Source organism: Oryzias latipes, chromosome 21 (assembly GCF_002234675.1).
Source record: "Oryzias latipes chromosome 21, ASM223467v1".
Lineage (NCBI taxonomy): Eukaryota > Metazoa > Chordata > Actinopteri > Beloniformes > Adrianichthyidae > Oryzias > Oryzias latipes.
The window spans coordinates 15,073,955-15,090,748 of NC_019879.2; the positions used below are offsets into that span (position 1 = coordinate 15,073,955).

The 16,794-nt window shown below is 38.5% G+C and overlaps 1 protein-coding gene across 1 annotated transcript; it reads left to right on the forward strand.

Annotated features, from left to right (window-relative positions):
* The first annotated feature begins 7,724 nt into the window (after positions 1-7,724).
* On the forward strand, positions 7,725-15,644 carry LOC101173823 (leucine-rich repeat-containing protein 3-like). Its single transcript, XM_011489561.3, has 2 exons — positions 7,725-8,238; positions 9,450-15,644. The coding sequence occupies exon 2, from the start codon at positions 9,742-9,744 to the stop codon at positions 10,576-10,578; it is 837 nt and encodes a 278-aa protein (XP_011487863.1). The 5' UTR covers positions 7,725-8,238; positions 9,450-9,741; the 3' UTR covers positions 10,579-15,644.
* Positions 15,645-16,794: the final 1,150 nt, after the last annotated feature.

Below are 16,794 nucleotides of genomic sequence, written 5' to 3' on the forward strand. Positions count from 1 at the left end.
ACTCACGTCCTCTGTCACCTTCCGGACGTCGTCTTGTCTCCCCTTTTTCTTACATATTGTCTCTTTATGTGTGTTACTTTTGCAAAAGTTGCACCACACCTTTTGTTGTCATCTTCTTGCTATGTGTCCTCGTTTTCCACATTTGTAGCATGTCACTTCAGCCTATTCTTCTTTTCTGTGGTAGGTGCGTGCTTTATTTTTCGTCTGTTCTTGTTTTGCGTAGGTTTTCATCACGTTGTCTGTTCCGTTGTTGACAACGGAAGTAAAGCTGCAATTGAAGCGTGCTTTTATTCTGAAATTTCCAGTTGGCTGAGCGGCTAACTATCTAACAGAAAGTAACGTCACAGTGAGCTGTGGAGGGAGAAGCTAGCAGCAGTGTTGCCAGATTGGTCCGCTGAAGAAATATTCAATACTGTACTCCTTTTATTAGATCAGGAAAAACAAGAATACAAAGCTTTCGTTGATTTTTTTTTCCCCCTACTGGACTGATTTAGCACCCGATCCGATGATTTTTCAAAATATTGTATAGCGATCAGACGATTACTTTAGCTCATAGCTCTGCCCACAGGCGGCCGCGGTATCAGGCCTTGCACACCCCCAACAACAGGTTAGATGACAGAGCCCGGTCCATTTAGAGTCTCTGCCGTTCATGGAGCTTCAGTACATAGAACTCCAAAAGCCACACGGCCTAACGTAGTCTGCTATTATATATTCATGAGGGAAAAAAACCCGCCGAACCGACCCTAAAACTGCCCAAATTATGCATACCTCCCACAAAGTTATTTTCGACCGCAAATTTAGAACCAAAACCGCCCAATTTGGCAACACTACTGCTAGCTTCTTTTGTAGAAAAAATATGCTCCCTCCACAGCTCATTGTGATGTTACTTTCTGTTAGCATAGTAAGCCGCTCAGCCCAGTGGAAATTTCAGACTCAACTCAACTCAACTCAAACTTTATTTATATAGCGCCTTTCATTTCAGTTAAAAACACAAAGCACTTCACATAAAAGCAGATAAAACAGTCATAAAAACTGAAGATTGTTAAAAACAGCAAACAAAGGACAATCACACAAAGATGGGACCCCTCCCTCACCCCCCAACCCCCCAACCCACCCACCCACACCCCACCTACCCAGTTCCCCCCGTAGAACCCTGAACAGAACCAAAGAACTGCAGCTTAAAGAAGGCTTGGTACTTGGTACTTGGCTTGGTACTGCTGCGAGGAAACGATATGATGGGGATCCATTTATTCCAAGGCCCAGCCCGACCACAGGGGTCAGTACCACAGCGCCCGCCCAGCACAGAGCAGCCCAGGGCCCACTCCATGGCTATTAGACCACAGAACGGGACCCCAGCCCGCCCAACGAGAACGGGCACTGCAGCAACAGCACCCCCTACAGGTCAAGCCGGTGGTGCCCCAGAAAAGTGGATCCCCAAGAGGGAACACTGGAGTTAAAAACATCAGCATACAAATTATCATAAAATAACAACAATAAAAATAGAAAAAAAGATTTAAAAAAAATAAATAAATAAATAAAATAAGATTTAACAATTTTAGTAATTAAAAAATAAAATACGTAAACTGATTAAAACATAACCTACGTATCATTGGTAAAATAACAATAAAAAGAATAGCATATTAAAAACAGAGATAATAATAGTCCTTAAAAATAAATGAATAAATACGTAAATAAATAAATTAACTAATAAATAGATAGATAAAAAATAAAAAGACATAGGAAATGTTCAAAGTCATTTAAAAGCCAGACTAAAAAGGTGGGTCTTGAGCCTCTTCTTAAAAACCTCTACAGTCTCTGCGGCCCTGAGGTTCTCTGGCAGGCCGTTGCACTTCAATTGCAGCTTTACTTCCGTTGTGAGTTAATGTGTTGTGTTGTGAGTTAATGTGTTGTGAGTTATTGAGTTGTGAGTTAATGTGTTGTGTTGTGAGTTAATGTGTTGTGTTCTGAGTTAACGTGTTTTGTTGTGAGTTATTGTGTTGTGAGTTATTGTGTTGTGAGTTAATGTGTTGTGTGGTAAATTATTGTGTTGAGGTGTGAGTTAATGTGTTTTGTTGTGAGTTATTGTGTTGGGAGTTGTTGTGTTGTGAGTTAATGTTTTTTGTGGTAAGGTATTGTGTTGTGAGTTATTGTGTTGTGTTGTGAGTTAATGTGTTTTGTTGTGAGTTATTGTGTTGGGAGTTAATGTGTTTTGTTGTGAGTTATTGTGTTGGGAGTTGTTGTGTTGTGAGTTAATGTGTTGTGTGGTAAGGTGTTGTGTTGTGAGTTAATGTGTTGTGAGTTATTGTGTTGTGTTGTGAGTTAATGTGTTGTGAGTTAATGTGTTGTGAGGTAAGTTATTGTGTTGTGTTGTGAGTTAATATGTTGTGTGGTAAGTTAATGTGTTGTTTTGTGACCCTCCTGGGCCACCGTACCCATCCACTTTCTCGATGATCTTTAACACTGTTTCTTACAACTCCCATGCAATTGCAATGGTAAAATCCTGTGGCTACATTCCCTGTTTCCATTCTCCAACAGTATAAGGAAATCTCTGTATTAGTTTCCCTAAAGGAGCCAATTTAACATCACTTGAGATATCACATGGATCTGAGGAAACTCCATTATACAAGCAGGGAAATTAATGTTTACCTCACTGCATGACCAATGGGGCCTTACCTTGCAGAGCAGATAGGTAAATTCCTAAATTCACACTTTCTTATCGAGGCACTTGCCCACTCACCGTGACAACATGAGCACCCCCCAAAAAACGCTAAGAAGAAGGAGATGGTATCACCTTTTGGCTACACAGCAATCACTTGATGTTACCCCCTTTATTTTGCTGGGCTGTCACAACAAAACTCTGAAATAGTAGTGTTAAGGTTTGATAATCTTTTGTTTTCTATATAAAAAAAATTAACTAACTATAACTGTTGGAGCCATTTGGCTGAATTTAGGTTATTTATTAGATTTAATGCATGCATGTGCCTGTCATTCTTTGGCCATGCAGCTGTTCCAGCTTCCTATTGGTTAGGTGCATTTTGGGAGCCGACGTGTCTTATGGGCAGTGGCTTTTGGATTTGAACTTGGGAAGCACAGCAGCACATTAATCTTAGACCTGTTTTTAGAACATGTTATTTTTACAGTAAGGAAGTATTCATGCTTTTGAGTATTTTTGTGGTTTGTACTTTATATTTTTACCGTTCAAGAAAATAAATGCCATAAACAGGAAGAATAACGACCCTTTTTTCTGAAGCACGCGTAAAGACGGTTCCTGCTCCCCAAGATATCCGAATGTAACCGCAACGGCAGTTACAGTAACTATTACTAACTGTAACTATTTTTCCTAGATGTTCAAACTTTAAAACGAGTCAATTTGACCCGAAACATAACAAGAGGGATATATATATATATATATATATATATATATATATATATATATATATATATATATATATATATATATATATATATATATATATATATATATATATATATATATATATATATATCCCATATATATGGGATATATATGTATATATATGGGATGTATATATATGTACAAGCTTCAAATCTGCATCAGCACAGGAAATAACGTTCAAGGTTAAAAGTTATAGTGAGTGTGACCTCATAAAACCCACTTTATGCAATTCACCTAAAGAGTTCATTTACTAGTTCATTTACTAATTATGACAGACCTTCCAACTTAAGTCTGCTTCACACTGCTCAACATCTTTTAACGTTCCATAGATTTCCAGAAAAGTGCTTCATAATGAGTCCTACTTTATGGACACCTGTGCAGCAGGAGCAACATCTATCACAGAGGTGGGCAATTATTTTGACTCGCGGGGCACATAGGGCTCCAAAATTGGATAGAAGGGCCGGACCAGGAGCAGATTTGTCGAGTGAGAAAGAAATAACATGGAATCTGGATGAAAACATTTGAATTGAAAATTCTTTCATCTTCTTCCATTTGTCCCTTTCGGGGTCACGGGGCTGCCGGAGCCTATCCCGGCCACTTATGGGCGAAGGCAGGGGAAACCCTGGACATGTCGCCAGTCCATCGCAGGGTCACGCATATCACACACCCATGCATACTCACATTCACACCTATGGACAATTTGGAATGACCAATTAACCTATCAAGCATTTTTTTGGGCGGTGGGGGGAAACCGGAGTCCCCGGAGAAAACCCACGCATGCACGGGGAGAACATGCAAACTTCTTGCTGTGAGGCAAGAGCGCTAACCACTGCGCCACAGTGAATTGAAAATTTTATTTTAAAACAGAGCATTTTAGAGTTTTTAGGTTAAAACTTTTGTTCTCAATTTAGAGCCAGTTGCACCAATGGCTTGATGTACCTCGTGTAAAACTTAAAGAAATGCTGCGTTTCTGTGGTGTTTGAATGATATAAAGAATGAAAAAGAACAAATCTTCCAGCACCACATGGATGCTAGAGCAGGTCCCCAAAATTTTTCTTGTGAGGGCCACAATAACACTTTTCTTTAGACTTCGTTTATGTTTCTTTTATTTTAAAGCCCTATAATACAGTTTTATTAGTTCATGATCCCTTTAATAAACTAAATAACACTATTTATAAAATACAAAAAATGAACAAATAACTGAGGTCTGCAGCTCCTCACACGTCTCACAGTTTGCGCTCAAACTGAGCAGCTGTGTCCTTCACGTCTGTTTCTCATCCAGTAATAATAATAATAAAAAAAATTCTATGTTTTCTGCTGCAGCTACGGATATATCTGCATCACCTTTTCACCAGTACAGAGTTCCCTCGTTTATTGCAGGAGTTACGTTCTAAAAAAAACTTGTGAACGGTGAAATCCATGGAGTCTGATAACAGACGTTTATGGCAGTATAACTCCTCACTGCCCACTTTATGCACTTTTCTCAGACAGACATAAACATTTTCACCCTTTTTCTTTTGTTTAAATTCTCAAACCTTCATAGAAATTAGGAACAAGATCTTAGAATGAAAACAAAGATCTGATCGCGATCACAGATTTCTGTAGATCTAAAGAGCTCCGCATTTCTGTACAGGAGACACGGCACGAAGGAGATTGAATTGACAAGGCCTCCAGCCAATCAGGACACAGAACAGGGTGCGCTGTTAAAAAAAAACAAACAGCATAATCGTTGTAAAAGAATGAGATGAACAGGGAAAGATGAAACGCGAGGTAGAAAAAGGGAAGACTGTCTTCTGTTCTGGTTGACTGGATTTTAGAGAGTTTCAGGTTGGAGCACAGACTGCAAAGGGTGGAATAATATGTCAGGTTATGTACAGGTCTTGATCGTGTGGCCAGATAAAAAAAAAAAAAAAAAACGGGTCTCTGATATTCTTCAGTGGGCCGGACCAAACATGGAGGCGAGCAGGATCCAGCCCGCGGTCCGTAGCTTGCCCACCCCTGATCTACCAGCTTATTTCACAAGATCATCAGCAAAAGTGGGGCAGAAATCCCAACCTGAAAGGAACCTCCGAGTGTAGTAATATTTCTCCTGGGAGTTTATTAATAATAGTGACCCCCTTTTTTACATTAGCACACATGGTTTTGTGGCTTTGGAGAGGTTTGACTTTCACATGTCATTGCTTTGTGCTGTTAATTGCAACAGTGCTCTTGTAATTCGGCCTCTCCAAGAAAGTTGCACAAAATAAAATTTTATTGCCACATAAAAAAACACAGAAATGTAGCGGAGTGACATCATGTGCCATTTGCAGTAGAGGATCTTGCATATTTAAGATGTCTTGTCTACACTGTCTGACGTGAGGTGTAATAGTTCAGCACAACTAAGAAGTGTATCTTATCTTTTTCTCTAAACAGTCTAAATAAAAAGGGTTAGCTATGATGCTAAAGAGTGTACTCATTTTACCATAGTATTTTCAGCACAATAGGGTGCATCTGATTATAACATGGATCACCAATAAATGGTTTAGTTTTGAACTTTTGTGATACAAGGTGCACCGAACTACAATTTACATTAAGCAAAAACAAGAATCAGAGATAGGTCAGCCAGTCAGTCAGACTAGTAACTGCGTTCACAGTACTTCTAGGGCTGAATCTGAATTGCTTCCCTATCCCTACAGGTTCTCCACATTTATCCCTCCATGTGGAAAGATATAGAAAAAAATAGTATCTTCAAATTTGGAAATAACTACCGCTTCATGACATCATCTATTATCATCGACCATGCATTTCTCCTCCGCGCCACAAGAGCAACGCAGGTCACCCTACTGGCGGAGGGATAGCCAGCTCTAAATCGCTACAGCTCCTCCTTAAAAAACACTTTCAGACACTACTACAGCTTCAAATGCTTCTACAATTACAGCCAATAGAGAGGTGTGGTAAGTGTAGGGAACCAATTAATCGGGCGACAGTGGCTCAGGCAGTTGAGCAGGTTGTCCAATGATTGAAGGGTCTGTAGTTCAATCCCCCTAGTCAACTGTCGTTGTGTCATTGGGCAAGACACTTCACCTTCCCTGCCTCCAGTGTTGCTCCACTGGTGCGTGAATGCTTATGAATGTCCTGTTGATGGCCAGAGGGGCCGTAGGCGCACGCTGTGACAGGGCAGCTGTGGCAACATCAGTAGCTTACGGTCACCAAGTATGAACGAGGAGTGAATGAATAATGGACACATTGTAAGCGCTTTGAGTGTCTGGAAAAGCGCAAATAAATCCAATCCATTATTATTGTTATTAATTAGGATTCAGCCTAGAACCTTTTTGTGACATGCTAAACTTTAGAATATTCACTAAACCAGTAACTCCCAACCTTGTTTGCAATATATATAAAAAAGCAGACTGATACAGCTAAAACAAATGTTACTTTAACTACGTTAACTTTAAAAATTGCCAGTCATAACTAGAAACAGCAAAAAGTTTTGTTTTTTTTAAATCAAAGCTTTTTAATGCACTATTTATAGTGTGGAAAATACTCGCCTAGATTTGGACCGCAGTACAGACTAGCTTCATCTTTGAATGGAGCGCACACCGTATCAAAGCACCCTCCCCGGCCCGCTAACACGAAGCTAGTCCGATACTGCGGCTGCACAGAGAACATCCGGGCCGCAGAAGGCGGAAATGCTGCTCCACAGACCTGAGCAACCGTGTAAACAATCATGTGAATTTGTGTTTCCAGTGGTGTCCAGACAAAATAAAGGCTGATGTCATTCCCATTTTTGCCGTTTGCTGGTAGGGCCATGACATCATTATGATTTTTAATTTTATTTTTGAGTCATTAGATGCAGTTACATTTGTGAAAATGAAAAAGCATTTCCGTTAATCCATGTTAATTGTCAAATAAGATATTTCTAATTGAATTTTGCTACACATTTACTAGAGAACTTTTTGAAAATCAAATGTCAAATACCATTTTTTTGATCATTTTAATTAGGTGACAGAATTGGCAGTGTTGAAGAAGAAAAAGAAAAAGCGGTTTGGCGGATTGATTTCTGGTATTGACTTTTATTTTTGATTATGCTACAAGAAATGCTGATTCACAACTTGAACTTCAACTTGAACAAAGAAATACTCAGAAATGCCATTTTAATTTTATAATGAAAAATATGATGAGAAATACTCAGAAATGCTACTTTAATTGTATAATGAGAACAATGTCAGAGGAACAAGTTAAAAAGACCAAAAACACTATTTCCATTGTGAGTAGGTCTTTACCTAAGTCACTTTGACCACCATCCATTTTTCATTGTCATCAACTGAACCCTCCAATTATTTATTTTTTTATATTCTGATGAATTTGTAAGGTTGAGTCACTTCCTACTCCCCAAAAACAAGTATACTCTTAACATGTTTCATGCGTGAAAGTTAAAATAATCTTTAACATGCAGTCAAATTCACATCATTGAAAGTTACAGGTCATAACACGTATGGGTTTTTGTTCTTACCTCAAACAAATCCCATTTCTCTAATTTGCGTAAGGGGGTCGGGACAGAGTAGAGGAAACGGCTGCAGACAGACAGGAGGAGGGGGCGAGGGAGAACAGCAGCGAGAGAAACGCCCGCGCGCGCAGGCAGGACCTCTCGTAACGCGGGAGACGCGCGCTCCACAGAACAGAGGCTCGAGGTGAGCGGGACCGCTGCACCTGCTCGGACACCTGCTCGTGCATCAACAAGTGTAACCGTGGCGTTGCGAGGAACAGTGTTTGAAGACATGGACACCTTTTTCGCAGTGTGAGTCCACGTCTGAGGAACTTTATTGACGTGAAAACGTTAAAGTGTAAGTAACCTCTTGGAATTAATATTTTTTTCAGACAATATGGTGTTTTCCAGCATTTGGTTGGTGAGATTTCAACTCAAGCGCTTGCTTTGTAACTTCATTTTTTTATCTCCAGACTCATCACCTTTTTCGTTTTAACCTCTCAGAAAATGAACCTAGTCTTATATTTATCTTAATATTTTGTTTGGAACAAACTTCTCCCAGCAGCAAAAGGTGTGTGCTGACTCCCCTCTATTGTATTAAGGCACCCCCTGTTTTATTTGTGTTTCTGCCATGAAGGACTATTGCAGTCCCGTTCAGACAGTTTAAAGAACAAGAAAGTAAAGATGTATTTACATCCAGTTTTTTTATTTTTGTTTGATTGCTGTTTTTGTTTGTTTTTTCTGTCAGATTACTGAATTCTTTTTGGGAAAGCCTCACTTTACATTTGCAGTTCCAGTGTCTTTCTATTATATGGATGAAGCTGTACTTGGTATAGTGAGAGTGCCTCCACACCTCCTGCTGGGTTTTTGCTAATAACAACAGCCCTATTTAAAACCCAAGAAGGTGAGATGCTGATATATGGCTTCAAGCTATATAAATCATTTACCAAAGGAGAGGGGGAGGGGGCAGGGGAGGTAAAAAATGAGCAGATAGGGAGGTGAAGACCTCAAACACAGCCAGTGGTTATCTGCTTGATCAGCCCACCAGAGGGAGCACACTCCTGAGGTGATGGCTGTCCCACAACACAGATGGTGTCACGTTCGAGAGCTCTGGGCTGTTGGTCTCGTTCTTCTGTCTGTGGGACTGCATGTGTATGTTTATATGTGAATTTTAAGTGTTGAAGCAGTGTTAATGGTCTCTTGTTTTGTCTTTCAGTTTGGAACCTTGCAGCTCCCTAAGATCAGGAGCTAAATGATGGTCTGCATAATTAAATGAGAATAATCCAGGTTGTGACCTATTTGTATGGGCGCCTGGTGGTTTATGGGATTGTTTTTCTCCTTTTGAAATGGATTCTTCTTGGTAATCGAGTTACACATTTTGTAAACACCACATGAAAGCCATTTACTGTGCTCATTATAGAAAGATGGAGGCAAGTGGTTTAAAAAAAGACTTATGCATGCTGGAGTTTGAGATGCTTTCGGAAAACATTGTGTCCATTTCTGCATTCAAGACCATACTTTTCTTTCAAAGATTAATACTACTTTTCTTTTCTTTTTTTCTTTCTCCAGCACTTGATGTGTGGATTCCATCGTCACCCGCTTGGCTTTTTGAAGGTTTCAGCATCCTCATAATAAACGTGAGATTACAGGTTGCAGCTCAAAGATGTTGAGCGAGCGGCTCTGTATTTGGATGAGTTCTTTTGAAATATATTTCAAGAAACTGTATATAAATCCTTGGAATCAATTTTAACGGATTACTTTCAGAGATTTCCACTTCTCTGTGAACAAACTGATCGTTCTGGCACTTTGAGCTCTGGATTTCTGATTATCGTCACAAAAACGGATTGGGCTATGATTGCTAATGCCTGACAGGACTTGTAAGAGGACGCTGCTGAATATGCTGGACACAGCTGGACTCAGAACTACCAGGCAATCCTTGATGATTAGTGGCATTGTCCGGTTATGGATCTTAATGTGTGGGATGTTAACTGCAAACATGTCCATCATGGCTTGTCCCTCGAGTTGTCACTGCATAGATAAAAATGGCTTGACGGTTGTCCAGTGCATGTCTCGCAACTTGGAAAAGATTCCACCAGATCTTCCTAGAGACACAGTAGTCTTGCTTTTGGCAGCCAACCACATAACCCACATTCCCAACCATGCCTTCAGAGAACTGCACTACCTGCAGGAGCTGGACCTGTCTAGCAATGACATTGAGACTGTGGATCCTGGAGCATTTCAAGGTGTCTCTGACAGCCTCCTCATGTTGGATTTATCAAACAACCACATCCAAAGCGTACCCAAAGAGGCGTTTGCCCGCCTTCGGGCGAAGATCAGCCTCTCCAACAACCCTTGGCACTGTGAGTGTACACTGCAGGAGGTTCTGAGGGAGCTGCGGCTGGACCCTGAAACTGTCAACGAGGTGATCTGCCACACAGCGGTGCAGGAAGAGTATGCCGGAAAACCAGTCATCCATGTGCTGGACTCAGGGATCAACTTCTGCAACTTTCACCACAAGACCACTGATGTAGCCATGTTCGTCACCATGTTCGGCTGGTTCACCATGGTGATCGCGTATGTCATCTACTATGTGCGACATAATCAGGAGGACGCCAGGAGACACCTGGAGTATCTCAAGTCTCTGCCCAGCAACTCGCAGATAAGCAAGGACTTCGACACCATCAGTACGGTTCTTTAGCAGGCCGGTGCTGTGTGTGTCCAATGTAAATATCTGGAACAGTGTGTGGTTGAGGGGTTGTAAAGCAAATGTTTCCAAGCACAAAGTTATGTAAATAAGTGATTTCAGCCTTTCTTTTTTAGTTAAAAAATAATTAATTTTGTACTTTGGAGAAATGTATATTTTGGGGGGGCTATGTAGGAGCATAAGAGCTGCAGTAGCCACTGAACAGCGAAGCGAAGTAAACTAACATTTCTAGGGGTATAGATTTAGGTTGGAGAGATAAATCTACCTTCCTGCGATGTTTTGTCCACAGCATAATTGAATCTGGGCTTGGATGAACGGGTAGAAGGAAGGTGTCCCCTGCTTATTTTACATTGACTGATTTATATTTGCCACGCCATGGCGTCAAGGCGAGGGCTGTTTTACTCAATCCCCGCTAATATACAGGACGGATCATGAGGCCATCATTCAGTGTGCGTGACATACACATGACAGCCCAACCTTCAAACCACATTGAATCTGTCCCAGGGTATCATTTCAGTTTATTTGTTTCTTTTTATTCTTGTGCATCCACTGTTAAAGTGCATACTTTGTGTAAAATCTGTCTCTCATCTCATTTTCCTTTTCTATTGTTTTAAAAATAGCCAAGACATCTTCACCTAATGCAAAGCTGCAGCCCTCACTGAACACACAACTTTTTCAATTTTAGTGTGGAACTGGAATACCCAATGTTAAAATAAATGTTCTATATGTAATGGAACAGGGAAAAAAGGTATTTTTTTCATAAATTATAACATCACACAGACTGAAATTTAAAAGAATACGTCCCTTACTTCTAAAAGGTTTTTCAAAATTATTTTTTTTGAACCGATCATTTTTACAATTGAATAAAGTATAAATGAAACAACAAATGTTGATTTTGATATTTTCTTTTTAGCCACTTTAAAACGAAAACAATTATTATTAAATCCTCAATTTAGTTTTAGTCTCCACTCACAGTTTTCCAACTTTGTGGATTTGGTAACTCAACTCCGTTGGATTTGTTTTGTTTAAAGAAATGCAATTCTTAACCACGATTATCTCAGTATGATTTACAGAGAAAGCAAAGGAAAAACTATTAAAGAAAGAAAACCTCAACATCTGAGATTGTTGGAATAAACTTTATTTCATAAAGTTGTTAGACTTGTTTAAAATAGATCTGAAAACAGCTGAATGATCTGAAAATACATGGAGTGTTAAACTAAGTAGGCTTGTAGCAGTATAACTAAAAGTACAGGCCAGGGTTACACAGATCAACCATAATCATTAGTTTAATCAAAAAAGAATTTTTTTTTTAAATCCACTGGAGAGATTTTCACATCCAAAAACCGATACTTTTGGAAAATTAGCAAACACTTTAAACTGAAGTTTTTACGGGTTGATTGATCCTCATTATGAAAAGTTCTTAAAAGGACTAGTTTTCTGATGAAAAGCCGAACATTTTGACAGAGATATTGGAATATTTTTTTTAATGTTTCATAAACTTCTTTATTCCTCAATTTATCTTGAAACCATAAAAAATACTTTGTCAACACAAGTTTGGTCTGGGTTGCACACAGGTGAACATATTTACATTCCTACACAATAGGAGCTTTCTGCTCATCAAAACTTTGGCTTTTACCTTAAAAATCAGTCGAAATTGTTTTATCTTAGATTGAGACTAGCAATCACTAAAATTAAGTATAACACCAAGGAACAAGCCTATTTTTAACACTGACCCTCCCATCATTGCTCACAGCTATCACTTTATCATCATCGTTATCATGGCTAATATTAAGACTTTGTTTCACAAATGTTTTCCTCAAATCTGGAAATCAGAATAAAGACCCAAAAAGTCTAACTAATATTTTCAAATTTATTTGAATTAACAAATGAATATCACTGTTGTAGTTCTATTCTATTTTTATTCCCTTTCCTTAAAAAATTTAAATTAAATTAAAGCAATTTAATTAGTTCCATAAACCCTTTTCAATTTCAAACAGATGTTAAAATAGAAAGCAGAAATATGACCAGTTATCAGTTATGTCAATAAATACCTTTGTTAATACGTTTTTTCACAATTAGTTTCTTGTTAATTTGGGACTCGGAGCAGAGCATTAACTATATTACAGAGTGAATGTGACGTCACCAATAAAAAATTGTTTAATCCCAGCTTCAGTTAAAATGAATTAATTCATTTGCCATTTTTTGTGACATGGACACCGCTATGTTGGACCCAGGCATGGTCAGTGAGCAGGGATTGGCCCCAGTCAGTCTGAGTCTACGTTTCTTACCCCTTTTGCCAGTCAAAGGTGAGCTTCCTAGAACTCCACACCCCTAGAGGGCTACACAGTCTGGGACTTCCTGTTTCGAACACAAATTCAGTGCAGTTCTCTTAAAGTGAATGGGGCAGCATTAGTTATTTATTTATTTCTTTTACTGTACATTTTCAATGATCAATAGAAAAAAACGGTGAAGGTGCAACTTGTAACTCCAAATGTCTAGCGAAGGACTTTTGGCAGGTTCGGTTTGCAGGAAAACTGGTTGATTTGTCTCTGTGACTGACCCTCCCTGCGTTACACAGCCTCCTGCTTCATGGTGGCATAATTGCGTTAGCTCAACGCAATGCTGTGAGACTCAGTTGAAGGTCAGAATTTACAGTGGAGGTGAGGGATTTTCAATGGACTTAAAACACTTGACTAAAATGTTCATGCGATGCAACAGCACAGTTTGAATGGTTTGGACGTAAAACACACACAGGTGAGGTAACATATCAATTGCAATGCATCAGCTGGGAGATGCAGCACAAGAAAAAAGCCATTGTTAGTGATTGCAGTTTAAATGAAGTGATAACTCGAATGGCTTTTATAGATTTTTCTAAATTGAATATATTTATCAAATTTGTGCCATCTTTAACCCTTTAATACCAGAACTTTAGCTCCAGTGTTGACATTCTTTTGACTGCCATAATGATTTTAAAGCAGCCTTGCATTATCATGCAAGACTTTGCAGTAGTGAAGTTTTTATACAATCAAAGTAAATCAGCTGATTCTGTCACACAGATAAGCACTTTTGATTCGCTATTGTTGTAAATCTTATGTGCAAAGCTGCATTTCTCCACTTCAGAATCAGCTGATTCACGTTGATCGCGTAAACAGTGTAATTGTTAAGAGATGTCAAAGAGTATGTGTTATTTACACAAGACCGCTTTTCTCAGCGTCAGAATCAGCTGATTAATGTTTATGAATTGTCAAAAATTTTGGTCAAAAGCTACAGACACGCTTGGCATGTGACGCGAGTTCAGGAACACACTAATTGTGAGTTCTTGAACCCGCATTTAGTCCATGATGTTCACACTGGACAAGCAGGGAGAGGATGGTTTTTTTTAAGCGTTGACTAGCACGTCAAAGTCGTGCAAATCTTGAGAAATTTGCTCCAGATCTTATCTTTTATATAAAAGATATAGATCTTGACTTGGTGTCACACTTCTCCGGCAAAAACCACAATAATTAATTTCTCCTCCATGATCAAGGTTCAAACTGTTGGCACTTCCGTCAATTTAAAGGGACGCCATCCATACGTCACTACCAAATCCACATTTCTCTATTTGTTTAGTTTGACCTGTTTCAACTTTCAACGCATATTCAGTGGCACGCCTATTGTACATAGAGCCCAAAAATGAACTTGTAATGTAATGCAATGCAAGAGTGTAGAACGTGGAAGCCCAATGCATTTATATATACTTTTCATTAAAAGTTGCCAACTGAAACTGCGTTGCTGAGGGTGGTAGCTTAAGTCTCCAGTTTTAAAGGGTCACACTGCCAAAACAAACAAGGAGTTTCCATTGATTTTATTGCAGCGTTGCAGTTTTAGGAACATGAAACAATATTCTTTTGTTTTTTTATGTATTTTTTATTTAAGGGCTTGCTTGAAGTGCCTACTCTCTGGTGTTTCTACACTAAAGCACTGTGCACTGTGTTTGACAGCTGACTGTCACCTTTCCCTCCACCAGTGCAGACCAGTGCAGACATCAACCTTTTCAAATCTTGTTGTTTTTCCTGTGACTGTATTTGTGAGGATCCTTTGTCTGCAAGCACATACATATTAAATAGTTACCCTATTGTGGGAGGAGATCATGTTTGTGTGTGTATGTTTAGGTTTTTATTTTATTTCTATAAATGTTGCAAATATATTTGTGGTGTTTTTGAACTGTCATATAATGTGTCGAAGGAATTTGTGGGCCATATTTGTGGTTCCTTTGTAAACTGTGTCTTTGACACAAACTTCTTGAAATGTTGGGTGTCTTTTGTGGCGGGTTAGTTTCCTCGTGTTCTGTAGAGTGTTTTAATCACTGGGTTGTCTGTTTATGTCATAGTAATGGAAGGGCTCAGAATAAATTTGTGATAATCACATTTTTATGTATGTTTCTATGTTAATCTAATTTCTTAAATTTAAACGGACAGTTTTCTGGTGTTTCAGAAAAAACATCTTTCTCCTTCCTTTTTCGTTTTTGTATAATTTGAAATCAACAGCAGGTAGATCCTTTTTTTTTCAATTTCTATTTATTGAGTTTTTAACATTTTCAAAATAGACAACACTAACAGATTACAAGAACAATTTGTGGAAAGAAAAAAAATGGAATAATATAGACAAATAAATTTAAATGGACAAAAAGAAGGAACAACATTTTACTGTTTTTTGCGAACTCTTTGATAAAGGTGGACCAAACATTGAAAAATTTCCCTTCCCGTCCCTGCAGGGTGTAACAAATTTTTACTACATTTAGAAAAGACATAATGTCTCTAATCCACTGGATGTGTGTGGGGCTTTGTTTTCTTCCAACTTAAAAGTAGGATTCTGCGTTTAACTAAGCATGTGAGCTTAATTACTCTACGATGGTAAATCCCGTTTTAATCTGCATTTAAAAAAAAAAAAAGAAAACAAAAGCATATATAGGTGTTTTTGGGTTTGAATTTCTAAGGAAAACAACTCAATTAAACCAGTGTATGAGTGCCATAATTTGTTTTTACACCATAAGGAAAAATGTTGTTTTTTTCAACTCAAAACTCCGGTAAAAAAAAAAAAAAAAAAAAAAAACATCTGTAAAATAAAAAGAAAATCTGAGGAGAAAATTCAAGCTGTCAGAAGTGCTCACAATAGAAGGAAGTCGAACATAGAGCAGAAATGAATTTACTGTCATTCACAGATGACTTAAAGGAGAACCCACAAGAGACTTTAAGTTGACTAATAGTTTCATTTGTGTCACGATAAAGTCTATTTTCCACGGGAAAATCTGAATATTTCAGTGCTGCAAAGGATAAAGACACTGCTCTTCAAAGCCCCATTAAACTTTTATTTGTTGATATTCTTAACATAAAAGAAGGCTCAAACGTGACCAATATTCATTTATAATAAACAAGAGTAACTTATTTATTTCATATTTTACAAAGGACAAAAAAAAGGGACTCTGAGAAAAAAGGAAAATTCCAGCGTTAGGACTTAAGGAGTTCTAGCCGAATTGGCTTTTGGGTTCTTTATTTTAACCGGAGTGGATTTGGAAATCAGAGGACTACACAACATCTTTAAGCACTGCTGGAAGAAGAATGTCATGTCCCAGCTTATCCCAGTTAATGAACTTCCACTGTTAGAACCAACAAGACCATTTGACAAAGACAAGTACCGGTACTCTTTTTGCATTGGTTGTAATCACATTACTTTTAATTACCTGCTGGGGAAACAAAGTAATGTTTAGCAATCTCTCTTTTGGATAATGAAACTTAATTATGCTCAGGGTGATGCACAATTAAGGTTGGAGCAGCTTTAGCTAAATTAGTTTTTTTATTATTTTTCTTGATTTCTTCCTTACAGAATGTTCCTGCAGGGCGGCTTATGAGCTTCATTTATTTATTTTATTTTTTTATAAAATGTTCCTACATGACTGCCCTTGTTCATATTTCTGCTCTTCTAAAATGCTGCACACTGAACGAATTTATCCTAATGTGCAGCATTCCAAAAAAAAGGAAAATGTTTCTGATACTGTCCATTCTTAAAAAAAACAGAAAATGATATTTCTTCCACCAGAATCTCAGGAAATGTTTTGTTTGCTTCATATTTTCTACTTAATCTATTTTCTTTTACTTTTAGCCAGTTTAGCTCGTGCTGGTTTGCGGCGCCTTCCGTCCGTGAAACCCGGGTTCGACTCCGGGCTGCTCCCTG